The sequence below is a fragment of the Planococcus citri genome, chromosome 3 (genome assembly GCF_950023065.1).
Source record: "Planococcus citri chromosome 3, ihPlaCitr1.1, whole genome shotgun sequence".
Taxonomy (NCBI): domain Eukaryota; kingdom Metazoa; phylum Arthropoda; class Insecta; order Hemiptera; family Pseudococcidae; genus Planococcus; species Planococcus citri.
The window spans coordinates 57,660,079-57,676,960 of NC_088679.1; the positions used below are offsets into that span (position 1 = coordinate 57,660,079).

Consider the following 16,882-nt stretch of genomic DNA (forward strand, 5'->3'; position numbering starts at 1 on the left):
TAAGGAAAGGGAAGAGAGGTTCAATAGGTACTTGGCAACAAAAAAAGACGAAACCACTTCTTCTACCCTCCACCCTCATGGACAGTAAATCATCGAAACTAGACTGCAGACAAACAACAGCAAGATAACAGAGCTGGAAAGACACCTTCAATGTTCTGTTGATGTAAAATCTTCAGTATTCGACCTTTCCTCTTTAGTTTTTACTGCACAGTGTTCTGCTCAGCTTCTACATACAACCTTCAGCTCTGCTTACGTTAGAAAGTGTTCGTTGTTTACTGTTCTTCGAAATATTTTTCATTGGCTGAAATAAAATAGTGAACATTGCGCATAGTAGGTATGTGGTTTTCAATATTATTATTGTTATACATATCATAGCATTTCTAAGTACATAGGTACTTCGATTTTCAAAAATGTCGCCGATTATTCGCGATATCTAGTTGTAGATATTATAGAGGCGTTTATTAGTTTTTGAGAACATACTTCAAGGCTGCAGAGAAGGGCAGCAAAATGGATCAATTTTTTTAGAATCACTTTTTTTTTTTGGTAATATCACAAAATGAAGGGTCTCAGGCGAATAATGAATTATTATCAATCCAGATAGGTATGTTCAACTAATAAATTAATCGGAAACTCAAATTTCTATTAAAAAAAACATATTATCAAATTCAAACGTTTCACCTAGGTAGTTTTTCTTTTACTGAGAAGGGCAAAATGTAGTTTACAATTTTTGATTATATGTATCAATAATTTTTTCAATTCATCCTTGAAAGACTGAAAGCACACTTTCCATAGCTCTCTACCTAGAGGCTATCTAAAAGGATTTCTAGATTGAATAATTATGTACCTCATTCCTTCCCCTGTCACATTTAAAAAAAAAGAAAAAAAAACATTTACATTCGTAAGAACTAAGAATTTCATTCAAAAACAAAATGAGAATTTCAATAGAAATCACAAAAACTGCACGTTAGAATACTTATTGCCTGCTCTGCCCTTGAAAAAAATCATCAAAAGTAACTGATTAAGTTGTTAGAAAAAAAGAAGAAAATTAAGCACCATTTTGTTGAAATCATGCATTGTTTATTTTCGAATAAAAAAATTGAACTCGTGACTTTTATACATAGTACATATTTAAGTGATTTCATTTCGTTTTTTTTTTCAATTCGTAAAAACTGACTTTAATTGAAATGTTTTTGAAAAATTGGAGAAAGCAGTATTCTTTTTTTGGAATACCTACATACCTACCTACTACATAAGTTTATAAGTTAAGCCATACTTCGAATCGACATACGCGTATACAGCGTATACTAATCATGTTCGTTTTGCATTTCACAGCTTCACCATGGGAGAAAATCAGATAATAGTTCGTAAATGGAGTTCCACCATGCCACTTGATTTCGAACAACACTGCGAAAATTTCAATTATCTATGGATAGTTCATGGCTATGGAGAGCGCTTCGAGCCTTCTAATACAGAAATATCATCACCTCAATTCTCCACTCCCTCGAATGAGAGACACAAATGGTCCATATCACTTCAACCCCGCTACAACTGCAGAATATACAACCTCGACTTTCTCAAATTGTCTCTCAAGTTCACCTGTGTCGAAGCAAATGTTGAATTATTGGCGCGATTCAAGTTTTCAATCTTGGATTCTGAGCAAAGAGTTGCCCTAGAGAGACGAAGCACATTCCGCCAATTCAAACCAGATAAAGAATGGGGTATCGGTCATTTCGTTGAAAGAGACGCCTTATTCGAAAGAAAAGAAAGCCTGTTACCAGATGATAAATTATCCATCTTGTGTGAAATCACTGTGCGTCTTCCATCAACTTCACAACATGAAGTATCCAACCAGCCTGGGTTTGATATCATGCCATCATGTACCTTATCCGATGATTTATCCCAATTATTAGAAGATCAAGAATTTTGTGACGTCACATTGTCTGTGAATGGCCAACAATTCAAAGCTTATAAGGGTATTCTCTCAGCTCGGTGTTCTGTATTCAAGGCTATGTTCAAACATGGCATGAAAGAGGCCAATAGCAATCCAGTAGAAATAACCGATATCGAACCTGACGTATTTCGTGAATTATTACATTACATTTACACTGGAAACGTGAAAATTACGGAGACCGCGACATTCGTGGATTTATTCGTCGCGGCCGATAAATATGATTTGCAAAACCTCAAGTTTTTATGCGAAGATGCATTATGCAAACGTTTATCGCATGACAATGCTGCAAATATTTTGATCATGGCTGATTTGCATCAATCGGAAAAATTGAAAGCTGCGGCAATTTCTTTTATTAAATCGAACTCCTTCGCTGTGATGAGCACTGATGGATGGAAAGATGTGCTCGATAACTATTCAGATTTGGTTTGCGATGTCAAAAGTGGAAATGTCAAACCAAAACGAGGAACGAAAAGGAAAATGACATAAAACTATACTTTAAACGAGAAAACGAAAATAAAAAAAATTTAATTCGAGCTGAAATCCTTATACGAGTATGTAAATATTTCTTTTTTACTAGGTATTTTTCTATTTTTGAAACACTATTACTGTTGTTTGAATCATTTTGCATACCATTTAAGTGCATGTGCATTCATTGGGGTTATGTGTGAGTTCATACCGTTATATTATATTTTAATAGATAATTATTAATTACCCAATAAAAATTATTCTAGAAAACATTTTTTTTCATTAATTTTCCTTCTCCTAATAGTCCGGCATATGACAATAGGAGTAATTGCACCCCCCCCCCCGCCGATCCTCCGGGACAACTTTTTTCTTAAAGGGGACATCCTAAGGAACATTTTAAAGCAAACTTGCCCAAAAAAAGAGTTGGCCTTACTTACAAAATGGCGGCCATTTTGATTGACAGGTCAGCCGAAATCGCAGATTTTGCGTTTTAACATAGGACTTGCACGAACTTTTTCAAACTTTACGAAGGTAGATCGAAAGATCATGCAAAAATTCATCACCTGTCAAAATTTCAAGTGCTAAAGTGCGTTTTTCGATTTTTGGTGAATTTTTGAAAATCAAATTTAGGTCAAAAATGAGAGAAAAAATCAAAATTTCACCAAATTGACCAAGAAAGCTGAAATTTGGGATATACCCTAATTTCGACATGCCAAATCGATTGGAAACGGTTTCAACCCGTTTTGAGCAGTTCTGGAGCCTCCAGCAGATTTTTAAAACTCGAAATTCCCACAAAATTCCATCAAATTGGAGTTGTAAAGCTAAAATTTATTCTAAAAACTAATTTCAATACGCTACGAAGTACTGCAGGTGAATTTCAAGTCGTTTTGGATCCTCCAGCGACTTTTTGAAAATTCCTGAAGCCTCCAGCAGATTTTAGAAACTTAAATTTTCACAAAATTTTATCAAATGGAGGTGGAAAGCTGAAATTTACTCTACACTCCAATTTTAACACCCTCTGAAGACGACTTCAGGTGGGTTCAAGTCATTTTAGAGCCTCCAGCGACTTTTTTGAAAATTACTGGAGCCTCCAGTAGATCTTTGAAACTTGAAATTTCCCCAACATTTATTTATCAAATGGAGTTGGCAAGCTTAAATTCACTTCGCAGACTACATGGTGGTTTCAAATGGTTTTGAAGCTTCCAGCTACTTTTAGGAAATTTCAATTTTCCAAAAAAACATCATACAACCTTTCAAAAAGTTGCTGGAGGCTCCAAAACGACTTGAAATTCACCAGCAGTCAACTTCGTAGCGTATTGAAATTAGTTTGCAGAATGAATTTCGACTCTCCATCTTAGTTTGATGAAATTTTGGGGAAATTTCAAGTTTCAAAACTCTACTGGAGGCTCCAGTAATTTTCAAAAAAGTCGTTGGAGGCTCTAAGATGACTTGAAATCTACCAGAAGTCGTATTCAGTGGTTGTTAAAATTGGAGTGTGGAGTAAATTTCAGCTCTCCATCTCCATTTGATGAAATTTTGTGAAAATTTAAGTTTCAAAAATCTGCTGGAGGCTTCAGGAATTTTCAAAAAGTCGCTGGAGGCTCCAAAACGACTTGAAATTCACCTGCAGTACTTCGTAACGTATTGAAACTAGTTCTTAGAATGAATTTTAGCTTTACAACTCCAATTTGATGGAATTTTGTGGGAATTTCGAGTTTCAAAAATCTGCTGGAGGCTCCAGAACTGCTCAAAACGGGTTGAAACCGTTTCCAATCGATTTGGCATGTCGAAAATAGGGTATATCCCAAATTTCAGCTTTCTTGGTCAATTTGGTAAAATTTTGATTTTTTCCCTCATTTTTGGCCTAAATTCGATTTTCAAAAATTCACCAAAAATCGAAAAACGCACTTTAGCACTTTAAATTTGGACAGGTGATAAATTTTTGCATGATCTTTCGATCTACCTTTGTAAAGTTTGAAAAAGTTTGTGTAAGTCCTATGTTATAACGCAAAATCTATTTTTTTGGCGACATTTTTTTAAAAAGGAACCGAACAATGTTTTATCAAAATTTCAAAAATCCGAGGACAGAGGCATTTCACCTACTATTTTACCTGGGAATACGCTTTTTGAACCAAATTCGTCAATTTTTTTCACATTGCATTGTATTCAATGATCTTATCCACTCACAATGGACACAACAATTCGTCTATAAATACGTAGCAATGGGTGAAATTTACCGAACTGGGTATTCTTTTTTTTTCCAATAAATTTAAAAGACCAATTCACCATCAACATCCAAAGTGAATAATAAAATAGGTATGTAACTCAAAAAGTGTGATCACTGGAACCTGCATTGCAAGAATTAATCTCAGTCGTCGCGTACCTTTACCGAGAATTCGAAGAAAACCGTCTCAAGATGAAAAAGAAGACATTTGAAAAGAAAGGGAAGGGTAACGAAGTGATATACTTGGCAACAAAAAGCGAAACCACATTATTACCCTTCACCCTCAAAGACAGTAAATGATCATAACTAGACTACAGACAAACAAGAGCAAGACAAAAGAACTGAAAAGACACATTTACTGCATTGTGTTCACAAACGTAGGTACTTATAGTATGTAGAGGTGAACTTCAGCATTCGACCATTCGTTGTTCATAATTTTAACTGTAACTACAGTGTTATGTGTTCATTCTGCTTCTACACACAATCCTTCTGCGCTGATTAGAAAGTGTTCGTTGTTTACTTTTCTTCGAAATATTTTTTATTGCTTGAAATTGATAAAATTTGTGAATACTGCAAGCACAGTAGGTATGTGGTTTTCAATATTTATTACCTACTTTAATACTTATCATAGCATTTTTTATCGTGATAGTTGTTGATATTAGAGGCATTTTAATTCAATTTTTGAGAACATATTTTCAAGACTGCAGAGAAGGGTGGCAAACGGAACAAAATTTTCTCAGGACATCGTTTTTTTTTTTATGTAATACTTATCACAAAATGAAGGGTTTCAGATGAATAAAGAATCATCAATCCAGATACGTTCAACTAATAAATTGATCGAAAAACTAAAATTTCTACATACTCGTGGTTGCCTATCTGAAAAAACATGATCAAATTCAATAACCAATGTTTCACTTCTAGGTAGCTTTTCAGAAGGCTAAAATGTATAGTTTACAATTTTTGATTCTGTCAATAATTTTTTCAAGTCATCCCCAAAGGTACACTCCCCATTGTTCTCTACCCAGAAGTTTTCTAGATTGAATACTTACCTCGTTCCTTCTCATGTCATCATATTTTTTTATGGATATTCGTGAGAAGAATTTCATTCAAGAACAAACTGAGAGTTTCAACAGAAACCATACTTTATTCCTTTTATGCAATAATGTAAAAAAAAATCATTTTCCACAAAATTATACGAGTAAAACATTTTCACTTACTGATAAGTGATAATAAACTTTTGACAACGTGACCTCTTGAAATGACACTGGAAAGTTTGAATTATATAGATACCTAAATGAAGATAGATCGAAAGAGCATGTTCTAAAACCTTCGTAACCAAAATTTTAGCGCTCAAGTTGATTTTTGGCAAATTTTTGAACATTTATTAAAAGATTCAAAAAATCTCTTTCAAAACTTTTCCATAAAATACATAATTTTTCTGAGCAAAGTGATCCTTCAATTTTAACTCCCACCCATCAACATATTTTAGTTTTGGGCCGTTCTGAAACCTTCAACAAGTTTTCTATTTTCTCCAAAAACTTCAAATAACTCTGGAAATTAAGTGCAAAAATGAACTTCAACACAAATAACATCGGTCCATGGCTATATATATTGGGCAGTGGACGCTTTCTTGATAGTTTTATAGGTGATTACTAAAGTGATTACTGTAAAATTCCAGAAGTGTCAGTTCAAAAGTAAATGTTTGACCCATTTGCAGGTACTCGTTAATTCCGAAAAAAATATATTTTCAATCGAGTTTTTCGACAAGATAACGTCTGATGTGCACACACGACCACCCGACTCGAAAAAAAAATCGTAATTTCATCTTTAAGGAGTGTTCGGCAATTTTAAAATTTCTTTCCAAGAAATTTCAAATTACTGTGGAAATGCCAAAAACCAATTTAAGCACCTACAGCTATGGTCAGTACTTACTGGGCACATATTATGAGTGTCAGTTCAAAAGTAAATTATTAAACTATTTGCAAATTCCAGAAAATGTGAAAAAATCAAAATCTTCACATGTAGAAGATATACTTATCACGAACCGTTTCAAAAATTCATTTTCAACATTAAATCAAATCTTTAAAAATTACGTTTTTTCCCAACAAGCTATTTTTTTAGAACTCATTGAAAATGTCGGTAATTTTGTCACAAATGCAAATGGAAAAGTCACGACTTCGACCCAAAAATCATTAAAAAAATTATGACCTTGGCCTATTAATTGGGGAAGAAGAAAACTATGAAGACAATAAATCCTCACGTTGATGAGGCTCTCTTTTTTAAAAAGAAGTTTTGACTGAAATTTTATTTTACCAATTTTTCAATAGTTGATTCGGTGTTGATTTGATAAGCATTTTTATAAAGGCAATTTCTGAGTAGATCTGCCCAATTTTTCAGTTTGGTTCTGCCCAAATCACTTTCAGAACTGCGCAAACAAGACAGGACTGCACGTTAGAATATTTCCTGCTAACTGATTGAACTATTCAAAAAAAAAGGGAAGAAAATTAAGCGCCAATTGAATTAAATTAAAATGTGTTTGAAAAAATTGGAGGAAGCAAAGATAAGATTTTTTTTCGAATACCAAGTACGTAATTTTAAGAAACGAAAATATTTTTTGCTTATACCTACTTTTAGGAACACAAAAATTGAAAAACACAGGTGTCCAAAACATGCTTCCCTTTCACTACAAAATAAAATTAATCTACATTGTTATAATAAGTAATCATGTTCGTTTTGAATTTCAGAGCAAAACAGCTTCAATTTCGCCATGGGAGAAAATCAGCTAATAGTTCATAACTGGAGTTCCACTAAACCACTTGATTCTGAACAATACGAAAATTTTAATTATTTGTGGATAATTCATCGCTATGAAGAGAGCTTCGACGCGACTACTTCAGAAATACTATCGCCTGAATTCTCCACTCCCTCGAATGAGAGACACAAATGGACTATAATACTCGAGCCCCGCTCCTACTGCGACAAATACGACCTCTACTTCGTCAAATTGTCTCTTAGCTTCGCCTGTGTCGAAGCAAATGTTGAATTATCGGCGCGATTCAAGTTTTCAATCTTGGATTCTGAGCGAAGAGTTGCCCTAGAGAGACGAAGCACATTCCGTCAATTTAAAGACGATAAAGAATGGTTTATAGACAACTTCATTGAAAGAGACGCCTTATTCGAAAGAAAAGAAAGCCTGTTACCAGATGATAAATTATCCATTTTGTGTGAAATCACTTTGCGTCCTCCATCATCTACACAACACGAAGTATCCAATCAGCCTAGGTTCGATATCATGCCAATAGAAACCCCATCATGTAGTGCCTTATCCGATGATCTATCCCAATTATTAGAAGATCAAGAATTTTGTGACATCGCCATGTTCGTAAATGGCCAACAATTCAAAGCTCATAAGGGTATTCTCTCTGCACGATGTGCTGTATTCAAGGCTATGTTCAAACATCGCATGAAAGAGGCCAATAGTAATCGAGTAGAAATAACCGATATTGAACCTGACGTATTTCGCGAATTATTGCATTACATTTACACTGGAAACGTGAAAAATACGGAGATGGCGACATTCGTGGATTTACTCGTCGTGGCCGAAAAATATGATTTGCAAAGCCTCAAATTTTTATGCGAAGATGCATTATGCAAACGTTTATCGAACGACAACGCTGCAAATATTTTGATCATGGCTGATTTGCACCAATCGGAAAAATTGAAAGCCGCGGCAATTTCTTTCATTAAATCGAACTCCTTCGCTGTGATGAGCACTGATAGATGGAAAGACGTGCTCGAAAACTATTCAGATTTGGTTCGCGATGTCAGAATTGGAAATGTCAAACCAAAACGAAGAACGAAAAGGAAAATGAAATAAAACTCTACTTTTAATGGGAAAAAGAAAATAAAAAAAAAATTAAATTCCAGCTGAAATCCTTGGAATTGTAAATTTTTCAAAAAGCAGCAAGAATCAATGAAATAGGAATACCTACTTTAAAAAAAACAAACAAGAAAAAAGTCTCATTTTTTAACCGAAAAATTTGAACAAAAATCTCATTTTCAAAGAGGATTGCGAATACCTAAGTAATTTCCTGCCAATTATTGCAAAAAAAGCTTGTTTTCTTCTGAAATTGTCAAAGTTCTCGGTTTTTTGTAAAAAGTTCCAAGGCCCACTTTTTTCCAAAAATTATTCAAAGATCTAGCATTTATCCAAAAATTATGAAAAGGTACATTTTTTTTTTTTTTTTTTTTTTTTTACTTGAAATGGCCAAAAATTGCAAAAAGGTGTCGTTTTTTTACCTAAGAAATTCAAAAAATCTCACGTTCGAAAAAAAATTACGAAAAAGTGTCATTACTTTACCAATACCTAATTCCCAAAATTTCCACATTTTGCTTTTTAAAAAAATCTTGCGATTAAAAGTAGGTACAATGTTTTTGCCAATAAAAATCTACTTTTTGCCAAAATTGTCATTCTTGCTTTTCGCCAAAATTTTTCCCCTTTTTTATACGTTTTTTAGTAAGGGTAGAGGCACCAAATATGGACCACTTTTTTTTGAAGGATTGCCACTTGAAAACTATAGGAGGTAGAAACCTCCACAAAGGCTTAAAATGAAGTTCCATCCTTCCACTAACACTGTACAAAACTTCAGGGGTGAAGGTCAACTTTAAGTATGTTTTTTTTATTGTTGAGTGATGAGTGTCAAAATGACAGTTCGAAATTTTGGACGCCTAATATGGACCACCTATAAAATTTCAAAATAAACATACTTTCACATTTTTCAAAAGGTCATATTTATTTGTAGAAATGAACAAAAAACGTATTCTCAGCAGTTCAGGTTAATTTTGAATAATTTTTTTCAAATTGTTGGATGGCGAGTGTCAAAATGACAGTTCAAAATTTTGGACGCCTAAATATGGACCACCTAAAGAATAATTTCAAAATAAACATATTTTTACGTTTCAAAACATCATATTTATTAGTAGAAATGAACAAAAAAAAGGATTTCAAGCATTCCCCTTTTCAGCGGCTGTAAAAAATGAGTAAAAAATTCAATATCACAGGTGGTCCATATTAGCGCACCCCATAAAAAAAACTTTGCACCAAAAATTTCTGTACGTACTCTCAATTTTAGCAAAAACTGATCACTCCAGCAGAAACTACATCCTTTTTTGATATTATAAACATCAATGACATTTAGAAAATTACACCACATATATATTTTAATAAAAGTTGAAAAACACACTAAAAAAAATTTTCAGTGTCTCAAAACAGTTTTTTGTGAATTTCTCAGCGAGTTTTGAGTTTATAGTTGTAATTTTTGTCTCATTCGTTTTTTTGATGAAAAATACATCAGAATACATTTTTTCCTGACAGATTGCGCTAATTACCAACGAGAACGGGCGCTGGTCCATATTGCGGACTGGTCCATAATTGGTGCCCTTACCCTTAGCATTATTAAATGTAATACAGGGTGGGCCAACAAAAACTCCCAACTTTCAAACGCGTCGCAAATGAGAACTATGAGGTTTTCAGAGTTGGTTACACTGCGAGGTGATTCTCCAGACTTGGCCATTTAAGATGAACTCTTATTTTTTGACTAAACACAACTTGAATGCCCTCCGCGCCGGAATTTACATTCCACCTGTCCATATCAAAAATTTGTAAATGGAAAAATTTTTTGAAAATTTTTAGTCTCTTTAGTTTTCCGCATTTACTGGACGAACCGTACGTCCTAGATAAAATCTGATGACAGTGATCTGAAAGAGAATTAAATTCTCTACAATTTCGTATATGTGAAATTTTTATAGGACGCTTAGTTCCAAAACTGGACATTCTTGAAGTTGGAGAACCAAAAAAGTGTTACTTCAACTTCAAATATGCCCAGTTTTGAAACTAAGCGTCCAATAAAAATTTCGCAGAAACGAAATTGTAGAGAATTTAATTCTCTTTCAGATCACTGTCATCAGATTTTTTCTAGGACGTACAGTTCGTCCAGTAAATGCGGAAAACTAAAGAGACTAAACAGTTTCGACAAATTTTCCTTTTGTCAATTTCTCACTCTTGTTTTGCGTTGGATACTTTTTTAATTTTCTCCGCTTCTCGGAACCGCAGAAGGTCAAACTAACGCTCATTTTGTAGAGGAAGAATAGTGCTACATTCTGGCTCTTATTTCAATTCACGAAACTTAACAGCTTCCCTTCTGCACACGTTCGCGTTGAAAATTCCATAAGAATGGAAACATAATTTCCTGAAAAGACAGTTCATCAGCAAAAACACGATGATTCCCATTCCAACAAACCAAGAGGATAAACCAACTATATCGGACAAAATGGCCAAGTCTGGAGAATCACCTCGCAGTGTAACCAACTCTGAAAACCTCATAGTTCTCATTTGCAACGTGTTTGAAAGTTGGGAGTTTTTGTTGGCCCACCCTGTATGAACAGTTAGTTCAATAAATCATCTTTTTTTAAATTTTTCGTTCATTGGAATAATTCGGTTAATAGAATAGCAACCATTCGGTTCCAACCCGATCACATTAAGCGGCGGTTACTGTACCTCTATCGTTATTTCTTTTTTACTATTTCGGTATTTGTGAAACACTATTACTGTTATTTGAATTACTTTGCATAGTTTATTGCATTCTTTTTGAGTTATCTTTAAGTTCATACCGTTATTAATATGTATGTGTAAGTGTAAATAATTACACAATAAAAATTCTAGAAAACATTTTTTCATTAATTTTCCTTCTCATACGCGTAAAAGAATATCTCAGCTAGCTTTGCCGAGGATTGGAAGAAAACAGTCTCTGGTCTCACGATGAACAAGAATAAGACATTTGAAAGGGAAGAGAAAGGAAGTAAAATACTAGGCAACAAAAAGCGAAACCACATTTTTACCCTCCACCCTCGAAGACAGTACCCAAATCTTCAGAACTAGACTGCAGACCAACAAGAGCAAGACAAAATAACTGGAAACACACATTCGCTGTTTTGTGTTTGCAATCGTAGTGTAGGTAAAGGCATGGGGGGAGCACTTATGTGTTAACCTGCCATAGGTGACATGGCAGATTTATACGGGAATAGTACCATCTTGTAGCTCTCATCACGGGGAACAAGGGGCACTGCCTACAAGCCCCTCTATCTATTCATGGGAAGATACTACGGGCGTCTAAAGTCTAGAAAATGAGCAAAACCAAAAAATGAAAATTTGCCAAAATGAAAATTTTGACCTAGGGAACTTGTAGAACATTTTTTTAGATGAAAATTACAATTTTTGGGATTAGCCTACCTTCATAGAATATCTCAGCTAGCTTTGCCGAGGATTGGAAGAAAACAGTCTCTGGTCTCACGATGAACAAGAATAAGACATTTGAAAGGGAAGAGAAAGGAAGTAAAATACTAGGCAACAAAAAGCGAAACCACATTTTTACCCTCCACCCTCGAAGACAGTACCCAAATCTTCAGAACTAGACTGCAGACAGACAAGAGCAAGACAAAAGAACTGGAAAGACACATTCACTACATTGTGTTCACAAACTGAGGTACATGTAGTAGGTATGCAAGAAGTGAACTTCAGAGGTCGACCAACCGTTTTTTATACATTTTTACAACACAGTGTTCATTCTGCTTCTACATAGGAGTACAATCTTCTGCTTTGCTTAGAAAGTGTTCTTTGTTTCCTTTTCTTCGAAATATTGTTTATTGCTTGAAATTGATAAAATAAGTGAATACTGCAAGCACAGTAGGTATGTGGTTTTCATTTTTTCAATACATATTGTATTATTATTGTAGGTAATACCTACATACTTATCATAGAATTTTCCTCCTAATTAAATAATAATATGTACTTCGATTTTCAAAGATCACCGAATAATCTTTTGTGCAACAATATTTTATCTATCGTACCATTTCATTCAAGAACAAAATCAGAGTTTCAACAGAAATCATACTTTCATTTTTCTATAAAATTATAAATACCTAAGTATAGATAAGATAACGAGTAAAACATTTTCACTGACTTACCGATTATGAATTTTTGACAACGGAACCTCTTGAAATGGCACTCCAAAGATTGAATGAAATGAAGATAGATTGAAAGAGCACGTTCTAAAACCTTTGTAACTACAATTTTAGGTAACTACGGTGAAGTTGATTTCTGGCAATCGCAATTTTTTAAAATGGAAAAAAATGAAAATATCGCGGTTAATAATTAGACAAAAATCGCTAACTTCGTAAAAATTCATTAAAAAGTCGTGATCCTGGATCTGAACGCAAGAACGCACGATTTTGGCCACCAATAATTTTTTGCGAGCATTCAAGTTCATTCTACTTCGGAATTTCTAGAAAAATACAACTTCACTAGAAAAAATTTAGATCAAAAGTTGGAAATGTTGAAAATTTCGGTAATTTTGTCACAAATGCGATGGAAAAACCAAAAATCATAAAAAAAATTACAACTGCTTAAGCAAAAATAAATACCTACGTATTTTATTTTACCAATTTTTCAGTAGTTGATTTAGTTTTGATTTAATACAAAGCATTTTTATAATTGGCGATTTCTTTGTAGAGCTGCAAAATTTTTCTATTTGAAACAAAACAGAACTGCACTTTAGAATATTGCCTGCTCTGCCCTTGAAACAAATCATCAAAATAATAACTGATTGAACCAATCGAAAAAAAAATTAGGCACCATTTTGCTAAAACCATGCATTAGGTATTTTACTTTCGAATAAAAAAAAATTGAACTCGTGACTTTTCTAAAGCATTTGAATGATCTCTTTTCGTTTTTTTTTCAATTACATAGTAAAAATTGAATCAAATCGAAAAGTGCTTGAAAAATTGGAGGAAGCAAAGATATATGATTGTATTATTATTATTATTTTTTTGGATACCAACGTAATTTTATAAGATCATATTGACAAGGATGTTCTCGAGATAGGTATACCAGAACTTTAGGTATACCTACAGTGAGTTCACGAACAATATTTTAAAAAAACGAAAATATTTTCTGCTTAGGTGTCCAAAACGCTCCTTCTCTTCACCACTACATAAAATTGACCGAAATAAATATTAATCATGTTCGTTTTGCATTTCACAGCTAAACTGCTTCAATTTCATCATGGGAGAAAATCAGATAATAGTTCGTAACTGGTGTTCCACAATGCCACTTGATTCTGAAGAAGACTGCGAAAATTTCAATTATTTGTGGATAATTCGTCGCTATGAAGAGAGCTTCGACGCTACTAATTCAAAAATATCATCGCCTGAATTCTCCACTCCCTCAAATGAGAGACACAAATGGTCTATGTCACTTCATCCCCGCAGCCACTACGATATCTATAAACTCGACTTTCTCCAATTGTCACTTAAGTTCACCTGTGTCGAAGCAGATGTTGAAGTATTAGCGCGATTCAAGTTTTCAATCTTGGATTCTGAGCGAAAAATTGTCCATGGCAGACGAAGCGCATTCCGCAAATGGAAACCGGGTAAACAATGGTTTATAAATAGCTTCATTGAAAGAGATGCCTTACTGGAAAGAAAAGAAAGTCTGTTACCAGATGATAAATTATCCATCCTGTGTGAAATCACGGTGCGTCTTCCATCATCTTCACAACATGAAGTATCTAATCAGCCTAGGTTTGATATCATGCCAATCGAAACCCCATCATGTACCTTATCCGATGATTTATCCCAACTATTAGAAGATCAAGAATTTTGTGACGTCACATTGTCTGTAAACGGCCAACAATTCAAAGCTCATAAGAATATTCTCTCAGCACGGTGTTCTGTATTCAAGGCTATGTTCAAACATCGCATGCAAGAGGCAAATAGTAATCGAGTAGAAATAACCGATGTTAAACCTGACGTATTTCGTGAATTATTACATTACATTTACACTGGAAACGTGAAAAATACGGAGACGGCGACATTCATGGATTTACTCGTCGCGGCCGCCGATAAATATGATTTGCAAAACCTCAAGTTTTTATGCGAAGATGCATTATGCAAACGTTTATCGCATGACAATGCTGCAAATATTTTGATCATAGCTGATTCGCATCAATCGGAAAAATTGAAAGCTGCGGCAATTTCTTTCATTAAATCGAACGCCTTCGCTGTGATGAGCACTGATGGATGGAAAGACGTGCTCTATCACTATCCAAATTTGGTTTGCGAAGTCAAAAATGGAAATGTGAAATCAAAATTAAAAACGAAAGAGAAGACTAAATGAAACTGTACTTTCAACAAGAAGACGAAAATATAAAAAAAATAAATTCAAGCTGAAATCCTTATAATTATTTAAATATCCCTATCGTTATTTCTTTTTCACGATTTTTCTATTTTTGAAACATGTTTATTATAGTATGTACTTACGTACCTACGACTATCACTGTTATTTCAATCACTTTGCATAGTTTATTGCATTTTTTTCGAGTTATTTGTAAAGTCGATACTGTTATTAATAATTAGGTACCCAATAAAAATTCTAGAAAAAATTTTTGTATTCATTTCCCTTCTCCTATACAAGCAATAAGTAAGAATATCTCATGCAAGAGGCATTTCAACGAAATTCGCTCAAAAGTATTCATAGGCTTAATTTGGCGTAGGATTAAAAAGGTTTGGGCGAAGACGACTTCAACTGAAAATTTTCGCTTCTTCAAATTTCTGCGAAGAGGTAGATAAGGGGGTGAAAAAGGAAAATAAATTTAAAAATAAGAATGAGTTAAGCTCTTTATTAGCTGCAAAAAAAACCCTGATTTTCTTGCCTTTTTTAAGAGTTTGTGATTTTATGTCGTCGTCGTTACAGCCCATTTCTGCTTTGACCCAAGAACTGCTAGAAAGAAAGCTTCTAAAAGTATAATGATTCCGATTTGTTAAAAGCAATACAACAATGTAAGTTTGCAAAAGTACCCACTTGTGTACTACTGAGGCAATAATGTAAATAATGAATGACTTTTCACCAGTTCTCTTGCCCAAATTGGTTAATTTTGGCCGACAATTTTTTTCTCGCTATATTGTATCATAAGAGACGTCCAGTCGCCTTACTACACCATCAACCTGAATTCGGACCAAATTAGTTCGTTTTTTCTGCTTTATATTAATTTTTACAGAAAAAAATTGAACCGCGCCTCGTTCTCCAGAGTGAAAAATATTGCCATAAATGAATTCTACGGTCCAAAAAACATATATTTTGATATATCACAAGGTCATATTTGGTGAAGTTATTGATACTCTTCTTACGCCCCACCACCCCAAAAAATGAAAATTTTGAAAAATTTCGGCGCCCAAAAATCATCATAGCCATAGAGCATTCCGTTAAACTGTTTGAAAATAATTTTTAACCCGATTTTAATATAGCTTTTTATGAGAATTTAGTCCAAAAAGATGAAATTTGCGAAATTTGCCCCCTCTTTGACCCAGTCTGGCGGGGCTTTGGCAGTACTTCATGGTCGGCAGACCGGTATATTCAGATTCTGGGTGAAAAATGCTTGTAATTTTGCACCAATTTGAGACATCAGTTTTGTCGGCTGAAATTTCAGAAAAATTGTGAACTTTCGAGCTTTCGCTGAGCTTTAAAGCAACAGCTGCGGATTGGCAAACCGAGTGCTTTTCAAATAGGGCTATGTATACAAACTATTGAGACCAGTACCAGCTTTCTGTTATTTCGGTGATCGCAGTAGGTATAGCTCTTAGACTATAAGCCTGTGAAAGTGCGAAGAAAATATGTGCGCAAACGAGTTAGTTTTTTGCAAAATTTGCGTAAACCACTTTATAGTTGGGAACTCGACTAGCGAGATTTTTCCAAGTTTAAAATTTTGTCATGATACTAGTATTCGTATAGTTGTATGGTGTTCAATGATTTCATCCACTCACAATGGACACAACAATTTGTCTATAAATACGCAGCAATAGGTATGTATACCGAACTAGGGAATTTTTTTCAATTTATGATGCATACCCCTCCAGAAGATGCACTTAGAAAACTCACATTTACCGTTTCATTATAGATAACTTGAATAATTATACAACCTATAGAAAGAGTAAATAATAAAATAACTAAAAAGTACGATTACTGGAACCTACATTGCAATAATTAATCTCAGTCGTCGCGTACCTACACCGAGGATACAAAGAAAACAGTCTCAAGATGAAAAAGAAGACGTTTGAAAAGAAAGGGAAGCGAAATACTTGGCAACAAAAAGCGAAACCACATTTACCCTCCAACCTCGAAGACAGTACCT

At 34.1% G+C, this 16,882-nt stretch overlaps 4 protein-coding genes across 10 annotated transcripts in view; 3 read left to right on the top strand and 1 right to left on the bottom strand.

Moving 5' to 3' along the window:
* LOC135841343 (dipeptidase 1-like) overlaps window positions 1–16,882 on the bottom strand; it is a 705,386-nt gene that overhangs the window by 19,572 nt on the left and 668,932 nt on the right. The window lies entirely within an intron of this gene.
* LOC135841349 (speckle-type POZ protein B-like) lies at window positions 105–2,680 on the top strand. Of its 2 annotated transcripts, none has more exons than XM_065358275.1 (2): window positions 105–330; window positions 1,333–2,680. In XM_065358275.1, the coding sequence occupies exon 2, from the start codon at window positions 1,340–1,342 to the stop codon at window positions 2,435–2,437; it is 1,098 nt and encodes a 365-aa protein (XP_065214347.1). In that variant the 5' UTR covers window positions 105–330; window positions 1,333–1,339; the 3' UTR covers window positions 2,438–2,680. The 2 variants fall into 2 exon arrangements, with proteins under 2 accessions (XP_065214347.1, XP_065214346.1); XM_065358274.1 differs by having other exon boundaries at window positions 107–334.
* LOC135841348 (speckle-type POZ protein-like B) lies at window positions 5,041–10,480 on the top strand. The gene is made up of 2 exons (XM_065358273.1): window positions 5,041–5,225; window positions 7,385–10,480. The coding sequence occupies exon 2, from the start codon at window positions 7,408–7,410 to the stop codon at window positions 8,515–8,517; it is 1,110 nt and encodes a 369-aa protein (XP_065214345.1). The 5' UTR covers window positions 5,041–5,225; window positions 7,385–7,407; the 3' UTR covers window positions 8,518–10,480.
* Window positions 12,204–15,130, top strand: LOC135841347 (speckle-type POZ protein B-like). Of its 2 annotated transcripts, none has more exons than XM_065358271.1 (2): window positions 12,204–12,385; window positions 13,738–15,130. In XM_065358271.1, exon 2 carries the CDS (start codon window positions 13,759–13,761, stop codon window positions 14,869–14,871), a length of 1,113 nt encoding a protein of 370 aa, XP_065214343.1. In that variant the 5' UTR covers window positions 12,204–12,385; window positions 13,738–13,758; the 3' UTR covers window positions 14,872–15,130. The 2 variants fall into 2 exon arrangements, with proteins under 2 accessions (XP_065214343.1, XP_065214344.1); XM_065358272.1 differs by having other exon boundaries at window positions 12,204–12,381.

Bases quoted from the DNA above. Each gene is read 5' to 3' on its own strand.
- LOC135841349 (XM_065358275.1), top strand. From the start codon at position 1,340: ATGGGAGAAAATCAGATAATAGTTCGTAAATGGAGTTCCACCATGCCA.
- LOC135841348 (XM_065358273.1), top strand. From the start codon at position 7,408: ATGGGAGAAAATCAGCTAATAGTTCATAACTGGAGTTCCACTAAACCA.
- LOC135841347 (XM_065358271.1), top strand. From the start codon at position 13,759: ATGGGAGAAAATCAGATAATAGTTCGTAACTGGTGTTCCACAATGCCA.